General features: G+C 38.0%; 1 protein-coding gene across 1 annotated transcript in view; it reads right to left on the bottom strand.

The window, feature by feature from the left end:
• The window catches only part of STS (steroid sulfatase), a 94,140-nt gene that overhangs the window by 21,772 nt on the left and 57,827 nt on the right, over positions 1 to 14,541 (bottom strand). The window contains exons 9-10 of the mRNA XM_061999480.1: positions 11,795 to 11,954; positions 9,736 to 9,857 (exon numbers count right to left, since the gene is read on the bottom strand). Of these exons, the coding sequence (XP_061855464.1) occupies positions 9,736 to 9,857; positions 11,795 to 11,954 (282 nt within the window). The remainder of the gene's footprint in view (positions 1 to 9,735; positions 9,858 to 11,794; positions 11,955 to 14,541) is intronic.

The following is a 14,541-nucleotide window of genomic DNA, read 5'->3' as shown; positions in this document are numbered from 1 at the left end:
CACTGGATGTCTTAACAAAAGCTATTTAAAAAATGTAATGGACAGTAAGTTCTCTAATTGTTTGAAAATGCATAAAAGCTCTGAAATCAACAGTAGTGTCACTGTACTGGGATGTGAGATTTTTCTCACGCTGAGGACATTTACACAGACTTTTGAATACTTCTGGTTGTGTTGTCTTTCTAACATACTGATCAGGACTTACATCTAGAAGCAACTACATGGTAGAGAGTGCATATCATCCACAAATGTGCACTGGTCTCCAGCATAATATTTTTCAAGTGCATCCACCCTCCAAGTATCCACAGTTTTCTTCTAGAACTATTCTACCTTTCATGGCATGATCTGTTATGACATACTGAAAAAATATCTTGCTCTTGACAGTCAATTTTCCAGGGATTTTCTCTAATAAACACTTTGCTTTATTTTCTAGGAGTAATAGGAATTTAGAGGCTGTGGTACACAGATTACTTTACGTGGGTTATGCATACATTAACCATTTCCCTTGAAGAACACTGCCCAAGACAACATATGCTATTTGAATCGGATTTTAAAACTAGCGCTCTGTTCTGAATGTAACATGTAGAATGTTGCAAGGTTAAATCCAACACTCAACTAAAGATATTTTTGGAAGTATAATGCTCCAGAAATTTTCTAAAACCCTCATTTTTTATGTCACTTTGTAAAATGAAAATATTTTTTTAAAGTCAAAGTGCATTTTTATCTACTCTTATGGAGTTGTTGTTATTTATATTTGTTTTCATTACTGTTAACTTTACAAATACATAAAAAATTTTGGCAGTTGTTCAAACTCAGACTTTTTTTTTAAATTTAAACATTAGCTGTGGAATATAAAGAAAAAAATCCTTAAGATTTTTCTTTTGTACTGTCACAAGTGCATGACACAATATCTGACAGGAAGCCATTGAAGCTGAAGTTTAAATAATACTGAATTAGCTACTTTAAATGTCTTTGCCTTTTTATGATCACTAAAACCTGTCAACCTTTCTCTGTTCACTGAGAACATTACTAATTTAGGTCAAGATATTTTGGCTTCAATAGACCAGTATGTTATGGTTGCTATTTTTACATGAAGAAAAAGCACTATGATATGATCACTGAAAGTCTGTGCATATAATGTCAATGTCAAAAGATATTTAACAGTCTTTCACTGAAGGGATGGCTCTCTGAAACAAAAGTGTTCATACATCAATTTCACTATGACTGAATAAGTCTTTTCTTTCTAGCTAGAAAACAAAATTTTTTACGACAATAGGAAAATCTTATTCTTCCAAATTTTTATCCTTTCTTATCCTTTCATATCTTTTATTTTCTGAGAAATTATACAACTTTGCTAAGGTAAGATTTGATTTAAAAAAAAAAAAAGATATTTCTCTGTATGAAAACAAAATGTTCCCTTGACAGCAGCTTTGGTCACATGTTAGTTTTATCTCTCCCTTTGAAGATGCTGTACAAAAAGAGGAAAGTTCTGGATGAAACTTCCTGTTTTTTTTGAAACTTCTAGTAATTTTACCTTCCTTTTTCTTTTTTAGCAATGAAAGCAAGTAACTATATCTGCTGGCATTCTCAAGGTCAATATAAAACCCTATTAACTGGTAACCTTATTCTTTACATCCTTTGTTTACCACAGAGAAGGCAAATAAACCATAATTGGAAAAGTTCCTCAGGGAAACAAGCAAAACAATAGGAAAAAGCTAGGCAATGGTGTGGGCTCTGCCTATGCGTCTACTGGGTATTACAAGCACAGCTTACATATGAAGCTACCATAGCATCTATTCACCACATTGTAAACAATACAATGCTCTCCTATTACTAAGAAAGTAATGATAACGAAGGTAGACACCTACTTATGTGGCTTCAGAGAATGTATGGATTTAATTTTTTTGTTTATATTAAGAAAATATGTTGTGGTTTAGGCACTTTCAGGAACAAAGGACTATAATCAGCCATAAGTACCAAGGGCCTTTGGAACCTTCTAAGGACAGGGACGGCTCAATTACTACTTATGGTCCCAGGCAAAACAGACAAGACTATTCAACTTTGGGGAAGAAAATGAAACTTAATTTAACCCGCCACCAACCAAAACATAACACACAGAAATACCCAACCGAAAACAATACAGAGTAGGGTGAATGATAGAAAATACAAGCAGCCCCTTTAAGATTCCCTTCCCCTTACCTTTCCCCTCTTCCAGGGCTCAGAGCTCTGATCCCAGTGTCTTTACCTCCTCTTCCTCTAAGTGGCCCAGAACGGCAGGGAATGGGGGTTTCAGTCAATCCTTTCCCAATGGCTCCATTATTTTACTTTGTAAATGTCTAAATTATTATGTTTTTTTAAATGCTCTAAGAGGATTGAACAAGAAAGAGCTGGTATTTTCAAACAGAAGTATATTGTCACCACATACACTCCAAATTACCTCTCATATACAAATTAATGCATTTCCATTTGCTAGTGACAGCCACTAGCCTTAGCTACCCTCACACTGAGAACTTGACTGTAGAAAAAAGTTTTAGGCTGGTTCTATAGAGCTTCATAGAGGTTTCCCAGTTTCTGGTTAGACTCCATCTCTTGCACTCTTTCTGAAGACAATGTTGTGTTCACAAGTTAATGCTCTTTAAGCATATGAATTTAGCTTAAAGTTTTTAACTATTAAAGCTCGACACGGTATTCCAAAAATGAAAGTAAGAATGGCAATTTAAATAACTCAAGTCCTCTTAATAAGGTAATACTTATATGCTTCTTAAGGCATTCATATCATACTCCTTTCAAGAGGTAAGGTAAAGTGAAAGATATTCCTCTTACTTTCATTTCTTCAGAAACAAGTCTTATTTTAATTCCATTCCACATGAAAGGCTGTACCTGCCCAAACCAGAAGTTGTTACAAAATGGCCCTTCTAAGTAGATTTCTCCTGCTTTGTCCTCTCTTTAATATGACTCTAATATCTTTAGTCAAACCCAGAAGAATCTCTTAAAAAAGCATACTATTCTGTAAATTCATTCTACATATACAATCAAAAAACTGCAAAACAGAAAATATTCCTCTCATTGTATGTTTGTTTTAACCTCTAACAGCTGAAATTGCAGAAAAGGCTAAATGCATGACTGAGAAGATCCCATCATCCCTAGCGAAAATATGTCTCAAGAGATACTGTAGACAGTTGGATGCTGGAGGCATTGCAACAGCCAGAATCAGAATAGCTATGAATTCAGTGATAATATAGAAAGAATCCCTGGTTGGTAGATCTGATTGAACTATTTTCAGTAATTGCAGTTGATCACCACATAAAAGAAACTCAGAATAAACACTAATTGAAATATATCCTATTTTTAAGTGCATCAAAGTGGAAAATTTCTATGTAAAGTTATATAGTAAACTTATACTAACTTTAAAAGTCATTATATTTCCATGATAAGCAAGCTTGATTCTATTGTCTTGTATGCTTCAATTTAACTTGCCATTGCAAGTCGCTTTTCCTTCTGTTTACTGAATGACATTTTCCACTGAATAATGAAATATATTCTGAAACAGACAAGGTTAAGTGCCGTTAGAAAAATCGCTCTAGCATTTATAAAAAATATTACTATATTTTTATTAGTAGCACCAAAATACTGCGAAGATCATTATTTCTTTATAGTACAGACTGTGCTGAATTCCATTTCTCAATGTTTATTACTCAGGATTACAATATATTTCCTCCTTATCAAATGAAAATTTTGCACACAATTGGAGTCGGCTGAAAGATGCAGTAGTTCCATTCAACTGTAGATTTGCTCTGTAACTGATGAATTCTCTCCTTATAATTAAGTTGTCATAGCAATGTATTTTGAATAGTACCGATTCATATGCCAATAATGTTCTGGAGATAGAGCTGTTGATAGATTTTTACTACTCAGTTATGCTAAATTATAACTTTATCAAATACACAAGTACTAGTCTACTTGCAGTAGCAGAAGAACATGTGAAAAGACTTAAAATAGGCCAAAGCATAATCTGACACACAGAACTAACAGAAAGCTACATAAAACTTCAGGTGACTCATCTCAAGAAGGTAAAGGCAGATCCTATACCTGCTTTGTTTTAAATGTAAATGCTTAATGATTTAAAACCCTTAATAATGGCACTTTACTAGACAGAATGAAAAGGTTTGGGTTTTTTGTTTTCCAAAGGGCTTTATACTTGTATGTTATACCAGGAAGCTGTGGAAAATAAGATGAAAATGAGAAATCACAGTACTTTGCTGATACTGTTTTAGCATGTCTTCTGTGTATTTTTAACAGATCACTTCAATTACACATATTTACATGGTTTTAAAATAGCAGGAAATCATCCTTCAAGGACTAAGATTCTATCTCTTGTCTGTTTCCAAAGCACTGATAGCAAGCATCTGCACACAAGTCTGTGAGAGCAAGACAGGAATCACAAATAAAGAAAAGCGCTTGATATTTTGTTCCTTTTTTAATTAAGAATGTGAAGAATAACAGGAAATATTTTTTAGCATCAGGTACAAATGTAAACGAATCAGAGTAATGTAAAAAGAATGGTGTAAGCTTGTTTTCTGTGCCTAAGAAAGAAAAGTAGAATGTCTCTCTAGAAAGGATAAGGCTTAAATTTTGAAATGTTGGTTGAGAAAAGTGTTGTGCAGAACATATCCTCTTAAATGCTCCTTCAAAGGGGCTGATGAAGGGGAAAGTATATAGTGAATGCAATAACTAACCTAATATGTCTTAATGACAAAGTATATTGATTTGGTTATGAGGAATGTTTAGCCTCTAAATATAAAAATATAAATTGGTAATTGTTCACTCTGAAGCTTCTGGCCTTCCCTGAACGATGTGAGAAACATATCTGCTGAAGTCAGAATCTATACGCTTGCGAGCAAGGTAAAGGTGTGCAAGTACTATAAATTTAACATATCACAAATTTACCTGTTTCATATATACAGCCTAAGAGTCAAAAATTAAACAAAAAAAAAGTTTCTTGGGTTGAAGCATAATAGAAGTCTATCAAGGTGAAAGATAAAGTTATACTACAGTGTAGTTAACCCTACACTTTGAGTGTCTAGGAAAATAATAGGAATAATTTGGGCTCTTTAGCTTGGAGAAGAGGAGACTGTGGGGTGACCTCATTAATGTTTATAAATACATAAAAAGCAAGTGTCAGGAGGACACTTCTCAGTGATACCCAATGATAGGACAAGGAGCAACAGGAACAAGCTGGAACATAAGAGATTTCAAAGAAACGTAAGGAAAAACTTCTTCACTGTGAGGGTGAAAGAGCCCTGGAACAGGCTGCTCAGGTGGGTTGTTGAGTCTCCTTCTCTGGAGACATTTAAAGCACACCTGAAGAACTTCCTATGTGACCTACTCTAGGTGGTCCTGCTCTGGCAGTGGCGTTGGACTAGATGATCTTTAAAGGTCCCTTCCAACCCTAGCTCAGACTAGTTAGACAATTGGTGCTTTCTAATAAGGATCCATCACCAGAGCAGTCCAGAAGATGCTAAAAATGGTGAGGTTGTTCATTTCACACTATAACAATTTCTTTCAATAAGCCTCAGGATTAGTGGGAGGTAGAGCTGGTCAGCATTTGGCCCATACACAGAGCAATAATTTGCAGATAGTATGCATTTGCCCAATTCCAAAGTAGCTGAAGTCAATTTAGTAAACTATATGGTTAACACAGATGAAGAACACAAGACTTTCCTGGCCCAAAAGATCATTTACAATACACAGAAAGAGGGAATTGTTCCTTGATGACAGTTTCTTCAAGAATGTCCTGATTTTACTTACATAAGGAGTACCACCTCTTTGAGACTGTCCTTTAGAATATCAAGTAACTGCTTTTGGACATTCTCTGTGAATTAAGTGCTATTCATCTGACTGTAGTCATTGGCAAGATGCAACTAAAAGATGAGAGATCCTACAGTCATTTCTGCATAGTAGAAAATGTGTGTGGTCATGGAGGAATGAGATGGAATACATGTAGGGTTAGGAATGGTGATCAGTCTATACTCAAACCCTGAAAACTTACAGCCTTGTAACTGATAATAGTATGATGAGGTTAAGTGAAAGTTATACAATTCTCCAGCTTTCTAGTCGGTCTTTAATGAACATGGCATCATTCATTTTCTTAGGATGTATTCCTAAATATAGGAAATGAATTGTTGCTATGGGATACTTCTAATTTAGTTCTTTGCTGCTAGGAGAAAGCTCTGCAAATGTTTTGAATTAAATGTTTAAAATAATTGCTTCTCTTAAAGGAAAAAAAAAAAGAAGCATTGCATTATATTTCTGCTACACTTGTGTTCTTTTTGATATATTAAAATATTACTTAATAGTAGCAGAAACAGTGACTGTGGATGGACTCTGAGATTAGCTGTAAAGAGCAAGCTGTGGTGGGAGGCTAGAAAAATAACAATATAATACACTTTGAATTTATCAGTTGCATCGTATAGAGCTACTGAGATATTAGAAGAAAAAACAACCGTACTTGTTTTTCCACATGAGTACGCACAGCAATGCAGACAGCATCAGGGGTGTAGAGCTGTAATGCAAGTATACTTATCTCTGTGCAACAATAACACATGGGACAGAGATAAAGAGGAGCAAACCTTTAGTTGACTGCAACAAATATCTTCACAAATATGATTGTATTGTCTACACAGAAAAACAGTTTTTGAAGATCTGAGATTGGACAAGTAAGAAAGACGAAGGTGTTCAACACTTCCAGGGAACTAGTATAAAAGAGAGTTGAGAGAAATATTGCCAGATATATTGTATCACACTACACCGTAGGCTTGCAGGCTTACCAAAATTCCTTTGTGCTGTTTTTTGGCTGGAATAGAATTAATTTTTGTCACAGTAGCTAGTATGGTGCTATGTTTTGGATTTGTGCTGAAAACTGCTGATAATACAGATATTTTGGTTATTGCTGAGCAGTGCTTGCACAGCCTCAAAGCCTTTTCTGCTTCTCCTCTCTACCCCACTCCACTAGCGCATGGGCTGGCGGTGCACAAGACGTTGGGAAAGGACATGGCTGGGACAGTTGACCTGAACTGACCAGAAGGATATCCCATAGCTTATGGTGTATAAAGCTCTGCATATAAAGCTGGGGGAAGAAAACAGAAGGGGGGAACATTTGGAGTTTGTCTTCCCAAGTCACTGTTAAGCATGATAAAGCCCTGTTTTCTTGGAGATGGCTGAACATCTGCCTGCCCATGGGAAGGAATTCCTTGTTTTGCTTTGCGTGCATGTATGCTTTGCCTATTAAACTGTCTTTATCTTAACCCATGGGTTTTCCCACTTTCACTCTTTTGATTCTCTCTACCATCCCACCAGGAAGGAGTGAGAAAACAGCTGTGTGGTGCTTAGTTGCCAGTCAGACCAGTATTTCAAAAAAGTTATTGTCAGGTTCTAAGTGGGCTTTCTCTTTTGATTGCCTTGGAAAAAGGATAAAGGGACAATCACAATCTACATAGTTGACTCTCAAGTAAATACAATAGACAAGTCCCTCATCACTACTCCTCTTCATTTCCAATTAAACTTCCATTCAGAGAATAAAAAACCTGACCCTTTCCTCAGACAAGGAGCACTTAATTTTGCAAAGGTCTACAATTGAGAAACAAAGCTTCTCTGCCTGCCTGGAGCTTTGTCTACTTCCCTCCTTGTCAAGACACAGCAGAAGCTCATCCAACCTCAGATACAAAATGGTACTGAATGAGTGTATCTTCTGAACGCTTGGTTCTTCCTTGTGATTATTTATCATATGCAAGACATATAGGCAAAGTAGTGTTAAATATATGTTATATTTAATATTTTTTGTTTTCCTAGTTTAAAGTCCAAGATGGGTAGAGAGTCAGCCTACAGAAGAGAGAGAAAACAATGTTTCTAACTTATATTAAGTTTGCACATTAACAGTTAAGCAAGTACTTAGGCCAAAAAATGCTACACCAAAGCTTGTCTTGGATCATCATTTTGAAGCTGTAAGACAAGTCATCACTTTTTAGTGTCAACTGAGATGAGACGACTTCATTTAGCAGAGATTTTGATAGAAAGGGAAAAATGCTTTGGTTGATGTGGATGTTGTTAACAGAAACAGTGAGTTGTTAGTTAAAAGGGGCAAATCAGTGGGAAATGGTTTTTTTTCCTTGACCTGCAAAGTGGAATTATATTGTTGATGAAAGGCATGAAAAGGGACTCTACAATATTCTATTAATTTATTGGATAATTATGACTTTGACTTCATGATTCTTCTATACTTTGCTATCCCAATAACAAAAATCGCCAGGCTGACATCATAATTGTGCTGTCACTCAGCAAGCCATCCTATTTTCTGTACATTTTTAGGAAGGTTTAACAGTTAACCTTGACTAATTCATTCTGCAGTACAGACTCTCTCTTAGGAAAGTTGTTTGTTTTTTTTTTTAAATGGTTTCAGATATCACATAATTGGTTTGTGTGGAGCCATTTTTTGTAAAGGGGAGGGGCTGCAGTAGTGGCTCCTGTAAGAAGTTGGTCACAACTTCCTCCAGCTCTAAGTCAGACCCACCTTTGGCCAAGGCCAGGCCATTTGGGTATCCCTGCTATAACTACTTATAAAGGGCAAATCTGCAGCTGGAGGAGGAGGTAGAAGGAGTGGGATGGGAGACAAGAGACCACGCAGACCTCAAGGTCAGTGAGGAAAGAGTGCAGGAGGTATGCCACTGCAGAGATATTCCTGCATCCTGTGATGAGACAGCAGCTGTACCCCTGACACCAATGGATGGCAATGGTGGAGCTGCGATCTGACAGCAAGCTGGTGGAGGGCCCCATGGCAGAGGGAGTGGTTGTGCCTGGAGGGGCGGGCCGTGACTCTGTGAGGAGGTAGCATTGGAGCAGAATGTACCTGGAGTTGTACTGTCATGGAGGAAACCCGTGCTGGAGGAGTTTGTGAGGAGCTGCAGCCCTTGAGAAGGACTCACACCAGAGAGGTTTGTTAGGCACTGTATCCTGTGAGAGCGATCCTCTCTTGGAGCAGGGGAAGAATGTGAGAAATTCTTCTCTGAGGAGGAGGGAGTGAAGAGGCCATCTGTGAGGGACTGACTACAAATCCAATTCCCTGCCCTGCTGTGCTACTGAGAGGGAGGAGGTAGAGATATCAGGAGCAGGGATCTGAGCCATGAAAGAAGGGAGGGGTGGGGGGAAGCAGGCATTAAAGGACTGGTTGCATTTTTCTCATCACCATGATCTTTTTTTTTGTGTTTTATTTGGTTTTTTTCTAGTTAGTGGTGTATTAAACTGTTCTCATTTTCTTGCCTAAGTCAAACAGTTGAGTCTGTTTTGCCTGGAATCATAACTGGTGAGAAAACTCTCCCTTCTCTTTTCTCAATCCACAAGGCCCTTGGTTATCTTTTCTCCTCCCCATCCCACTATGGGGGATAAGGGAGAAGGACTGAGAGAGTGGCTGTGTCCTGCTTCGTTCCTAGCTAGATTTAAACCACAGTACCATAGATGTCAGTACTATATTGTTATGTAATATTAATGCATAGCAACAAACTCATGTAAAACAGGAAAATGTTGAATAGGTGTTCTAGGGAAAAAAAAGAGTAAAACTAAAAGAAAAGGGCTACATATTTTAAACAATGTATTTGTTACTATATCCCAATACTTTTTCCTGTTTCTTTTCAAGCTGCATTAAAATGATATTAATTATTTAAAATTTCAACAGTTAAGTTTACTTACTGTTTCCTGGATGCCAGCGCACTGCATTTAAGTATGCATTACAGTAATGGAAGAGAAATTCATGCTTGGATCGGGTAACTTTTCCTTGAAGTAAGGGCATCAGATCATGTCCATCAATAATTCTAAGAAAGAAGTTCAAAATCAAATGAATAACCCAAAATTCACTTTACTGAGAAGCTATTTTAATTCTGCATTTCCAGCACTCAAAAAATTAAATCTGAATGGCCACTTCCAGTTGGTCAATTCAAAGAAAAAATCTTCAGGTGCTCTTCCCATTTGATTTTTACATTATTTAAGAAAACATTAATTTTGTATTTTGCCATTAGGAATGGTTGTTTCCTTGACACATTTTTATCTTTTTTTTCCTTCTTTTTTAAGTCAAGAGCTATGTATGAGTATGAAATTCTTGACAACAGCATGCAGAAGTATGCAACAGCATCTTTCTTTGTTTTATTGTTTCCAAGGGATGAGTGGGCAGAAAACCCTCCAGAATTCCTAAAATTATATTGTCCGATAACTTTGCTTTCCAGGTACATCCCTGTCTGTAGGTGTCTGTTGAATTAGTCTTTCTCACTTTCAATTTGCAGTGTTTTCTTGGCTGTGTTAATGCATTCTTGTCTCACCCCTGCAGGCTTGCTCATCATCAAGCTGAGAGTAGGACAGATGCATATCTATCGTATGCTTTCTGTTCTACAGCCTGTTGATGGAGAAAATGGTGTCTCCAGTACTCTTGCATTTGCACAGCTGCTGGTTTCAGAGAGATACAAGACTCTTATTTCTGATCACTTCTTTTTCTTCTTTAACTAGAAGCACATCCTCCTTTCCTTTTTAATCTACTCCTTCCCAGTGACTGAATCCTAACTGTAGTCTTTTCTCTTATTTCTCAGGAAGAATTCAGTGGAGTGATAGGAACTCAGATGCTGGACCAATAAAATGCTTCCAGCTAATCCATGACCTACCACGGAGAGGTAATCTAATTTACATCTGAGGCATCTATATCTGAGGTATCTAATCTACACAGAACCATCAGAGTGGAGTAACATGCAAGTTGCTTGTAAGTGGAAGTTACACAGGTCTATTGGGATTTCTATCAAAGAGATCAAAATAAAACTTTGGTGATTAGTCTTCACTCCAGCATATGACAACAAAATGCTTTAAGATCTGCCTGCATTAAGAACAACATGAACAGCTTAGGTTCAACAGAGTTAGTGCTTGTAGGAGATCTCTCAGGACCAGAATGACTGATTTTTCATCTTACACATGTCCTGCCCTGCCATTCCCTTCAAGTTCCCAGTGAATCAACGTTAGCAGTGTCTCTGCTCACAGCTAGTCTTCCCTACGTGGATTCTGGATGCTTTGTGCTCAAAATTTGTTTATGTATGATAGATGTGTTCAAAGTGTATGCATATCAGTAGGCTTATCCACTTCCTATATTTGGATGGCAACAGAGATTAAGCAGAGGCACTTTGCTGCTGAAACTGAGTGTCTCAGACAAAATAAAGCACGGGGATATAGGAGCATCAATAAAGCACCTTAGGAATTATAGAAGTCCAGTGGGTTTTCTCATCAACTGCAAAACTGTATGGGATTATTTTCACTAACTTGGTAGTAAAATCTGTGACAAAAGCCTAGCTGGCATTTTGATGAATTTCGTTATACTAACCAAGTCAAGGTTGAGCTCATTCAGTTTAAATTAATTCACACTTGTAGTTCCTTTTTCTACCACAGTCACTCATGCAGAACAAAGTCTTTTTTGATACATTCATTTTTGCTTTTAGTAAATAATTCTAGGCCTGATTTGACAATATCTTGCCCTTGGTGGTATTCTCTTATCTGCTTGCTGCCTGGTGCTTCCTCTGCAAGTTAAACTGTATTTACATATAATATTTCTGAAAAATATATCAGTATGTCACTATGAAAAGAGACAACATACTACTGGAATTAATGACCAAAAAAAAGTGCTTTTAAAATGTAAGGGTTTGTGTTCAATCCCCAGAATCTATAAAATACTCATGAGACATTTTTTGGACAGGGAAACAGAGATAACTACAGAGCATACCTGTCAGAGGGTAACTGTGCCTTGGCAAGTTTAACTATGGTTGGAAATATATCCATGTTACTTGTTGGCTCATCAATATAGGCACTGGCTTGTATCACTCCAGGCCAACGGAGAATCCCCGGCACACGAATACCTCCTTCCCAGTTCATTGATTTTCCACCTGCAAAGTTAAAGTTTTGTTTGCTGAGAAATCAATTAATTTTTAGAAAAGACACCCCCTTCCCCCAAGATTTAATTTCCAAATATTAAATATTTTGTCCAGCTAGAAACTTTTCATTACATGTATTTATCTTATCTAAAATTTGCTAGGTTTATAATTTCCACTTACCATCCTTACCTTTCTCACAGCGAATCCACTAATATAGGTTAGACAGAGCTCATAAAATGTATTTAGTTTACAAACAAAATTAAATAGCAGCTGTAGGAGATATGGAATCTTGCAGGAGTTTTCACACAGAACTCGTTCTAGATAGTGTGCTACACTATGAAGATGACCAAAACCCATGAATGAAAGACAGAGGTATGCCTAGATCTTTGAGGTTTGAACTCAGAGAAGCTATGTGATATTTTATGTTAATGACTTTAGATAGTTTAATGCATTAGGAAGGAATTTGCTACAGTGATGGCAGATCTCAGGATGCTGTGAAGACCCTTTTGACTTCTAAACCAACAAAGTCACATCAAATGCACTATCAACTAATTGTATTCAACATTACATTGCAGCTGTTTCCTTTGTATCTATAGTATCCATCACTGTCTAGTCCTCTCAGTATCTTCACAAAAAGGCAAATTTTTTATTCTATGATATTTCTACCATTACTTAATATATGATTGATACAATTCTGTATGAAGAGCTATATCGAATACTATTATTAATGTCTTGCACAGTCGTGTGACTATGTACAGCATTTCAGGTTGTTCTTTGAAATTATAATATCACTTGGAAAAAAATATCTCTGGTAAACAGATGGGGTTTAGATATTGTTAAGTACAGTCTGGGTCAGGTATTCACAACTAATTGAGATGTTTTATACACTACAAATGTCTGAAATGTATGTGTGTTGAACCTGTGACATTAACTGAATCAAACAATTGGCTCATAAAAACTACAGTAAGCTGATTTTTTCTCTATTTCAATTTTTCAAGTCAAAACTAGAACAAAACAAAACAAAACACAAACCTCCAAAATATTACAATAGAGTATTTCAATAGTTCAGTTTCCTCAGCCTCTTAGACCTTCAAAACACCACAGAGATGTTCATATCTTTGGTGTCAAGTGTTGGTTTTGGAAAGTAGGCCAAGTTCATGTCATGGTTTAACATGATAGCCTTTTCTGGTAAGGGGGAAGGGGCTGTAAAGATGGGTCTTGTAAGTAGTTCCTCAAAACTCTCCCCTGCTCTGAGCCAGATCCACTTCTGGGGCTGAGCCAATTAGACACCTCCACGATCACTTTTTAAGAAGTCAGAAGACTGTTTTCTTCCTCCATCTTCTTCCTTCTTCTTCTGTCCCTTCTTCTTCTGGCTGGTGGTGGTGCAAGGAGTAGGAACAGTGAGAGAAACAACCATGCGGACTCCAAGGTCCGTGATGAAAGAGAGGAGGAGGTGTGCTGTAGCAGAGACTCCCCTGCATTCTATGGAGAGAACTGGTGAAGCTGAGATTTATTTTCATTTCTTTAAAGACCCTGCATCAGTGGTAGAGACTCATTTTGATAACGACCCAGTATCAGGGGCAGAGACTCATGTTGCTAAAGCTGGCCCCGGACCAGGGGCAGCGATTCACTTCATTAAAGGCCCCAAGCCAGGGACATTGACTATGGCCGGAGGAGGCTGTCCCCTGTTGGGGACCCAATCACTTCACTGCAGACCCTGAGCCAGGGGCAGTGATTTTCTTCTTTAAAACCATGGCCGGAAGAGGCCGTGTCCCGAAGGAGGGGCCCTTTATCACTATGGCCAGAGCAGGCTGTGTCCCGAGAAAGGGACCTGATATCTACAGCTGTAACTGTGGGAAGGAACCCATGACAAAGCAGCTCATTCAATTTGTGCCCAGAAGAGGCCTTGTCCCAAGAGAAGGACCCTGTAACTGCAGAAACTGCAACCGTGGCAAAGAATCCACGCCTGAGATATTGACCAAGGACTACGTCCCGTGTGAGGGAACCTGTATCAGCAGAAGCTGCAGCTGCTGGGAAGAACTCACACCAGAGAAATTTGTTAAGGACTGTGTTCCAGGGGAGGAACCCCGTGTTGGAGCAGGGGAAGAATGCCAGGAGTAGTCCTCATCTGAGAAGAGAGAAGCAGTAGAGCCCATCTGTGAGAGACTGATCACATCCCCCACTCCCTGCCCCCCTGAGCCATTGAGTGGGGAGGAGGTAGAGATATCGGGAGCAGTGAGCTGGGCCTGGGAAGAAAGGAGGGATGGGGGAGGGAGATCTTAAAGTGCTGGTCGTAATTTTCTTATCATCCTACTCCCTTTTTGCTTTTATCCCGTTCTGTTTCTTGTAGAATAAACTTTCCTACTTTCCTCTCTAAGTCAAGCACTGGAGTCTATTTTGCCCGGAACTGTAATTGGCAGCAAGGCCTCTCTGCCCTTGTCTTAATACACAACAATCTTGCTTATCTTTTTACTCCCATTTTGCTGGGGCCTCCGCCATCCTAACAAGGGTGGGGGTCAATCGGGGCACTGAGCGAGAGACTGTCGTGGTGCTGCTGTGCTAGCTGCACCAAACCATGACAGTTCAGATCTCAACAAGA

The sequence above is a fragment of the Colius striatus genome, chromosome 1 (assembly GCF_028858725.1).
Source record: "Colius striatus isolate bColStr4 chromosome 1, bColStr4.1.hap1, whole genome shotgun sequence".
Lineage (NCBI taxonomy): Eukaryota > Metazoa > Chordata > Aves > Coliiformes > Coliidae > Colius > Colius striatus.
This window is presented reverse-complemented; position numbering and strand designations above follow the sequence as displayed.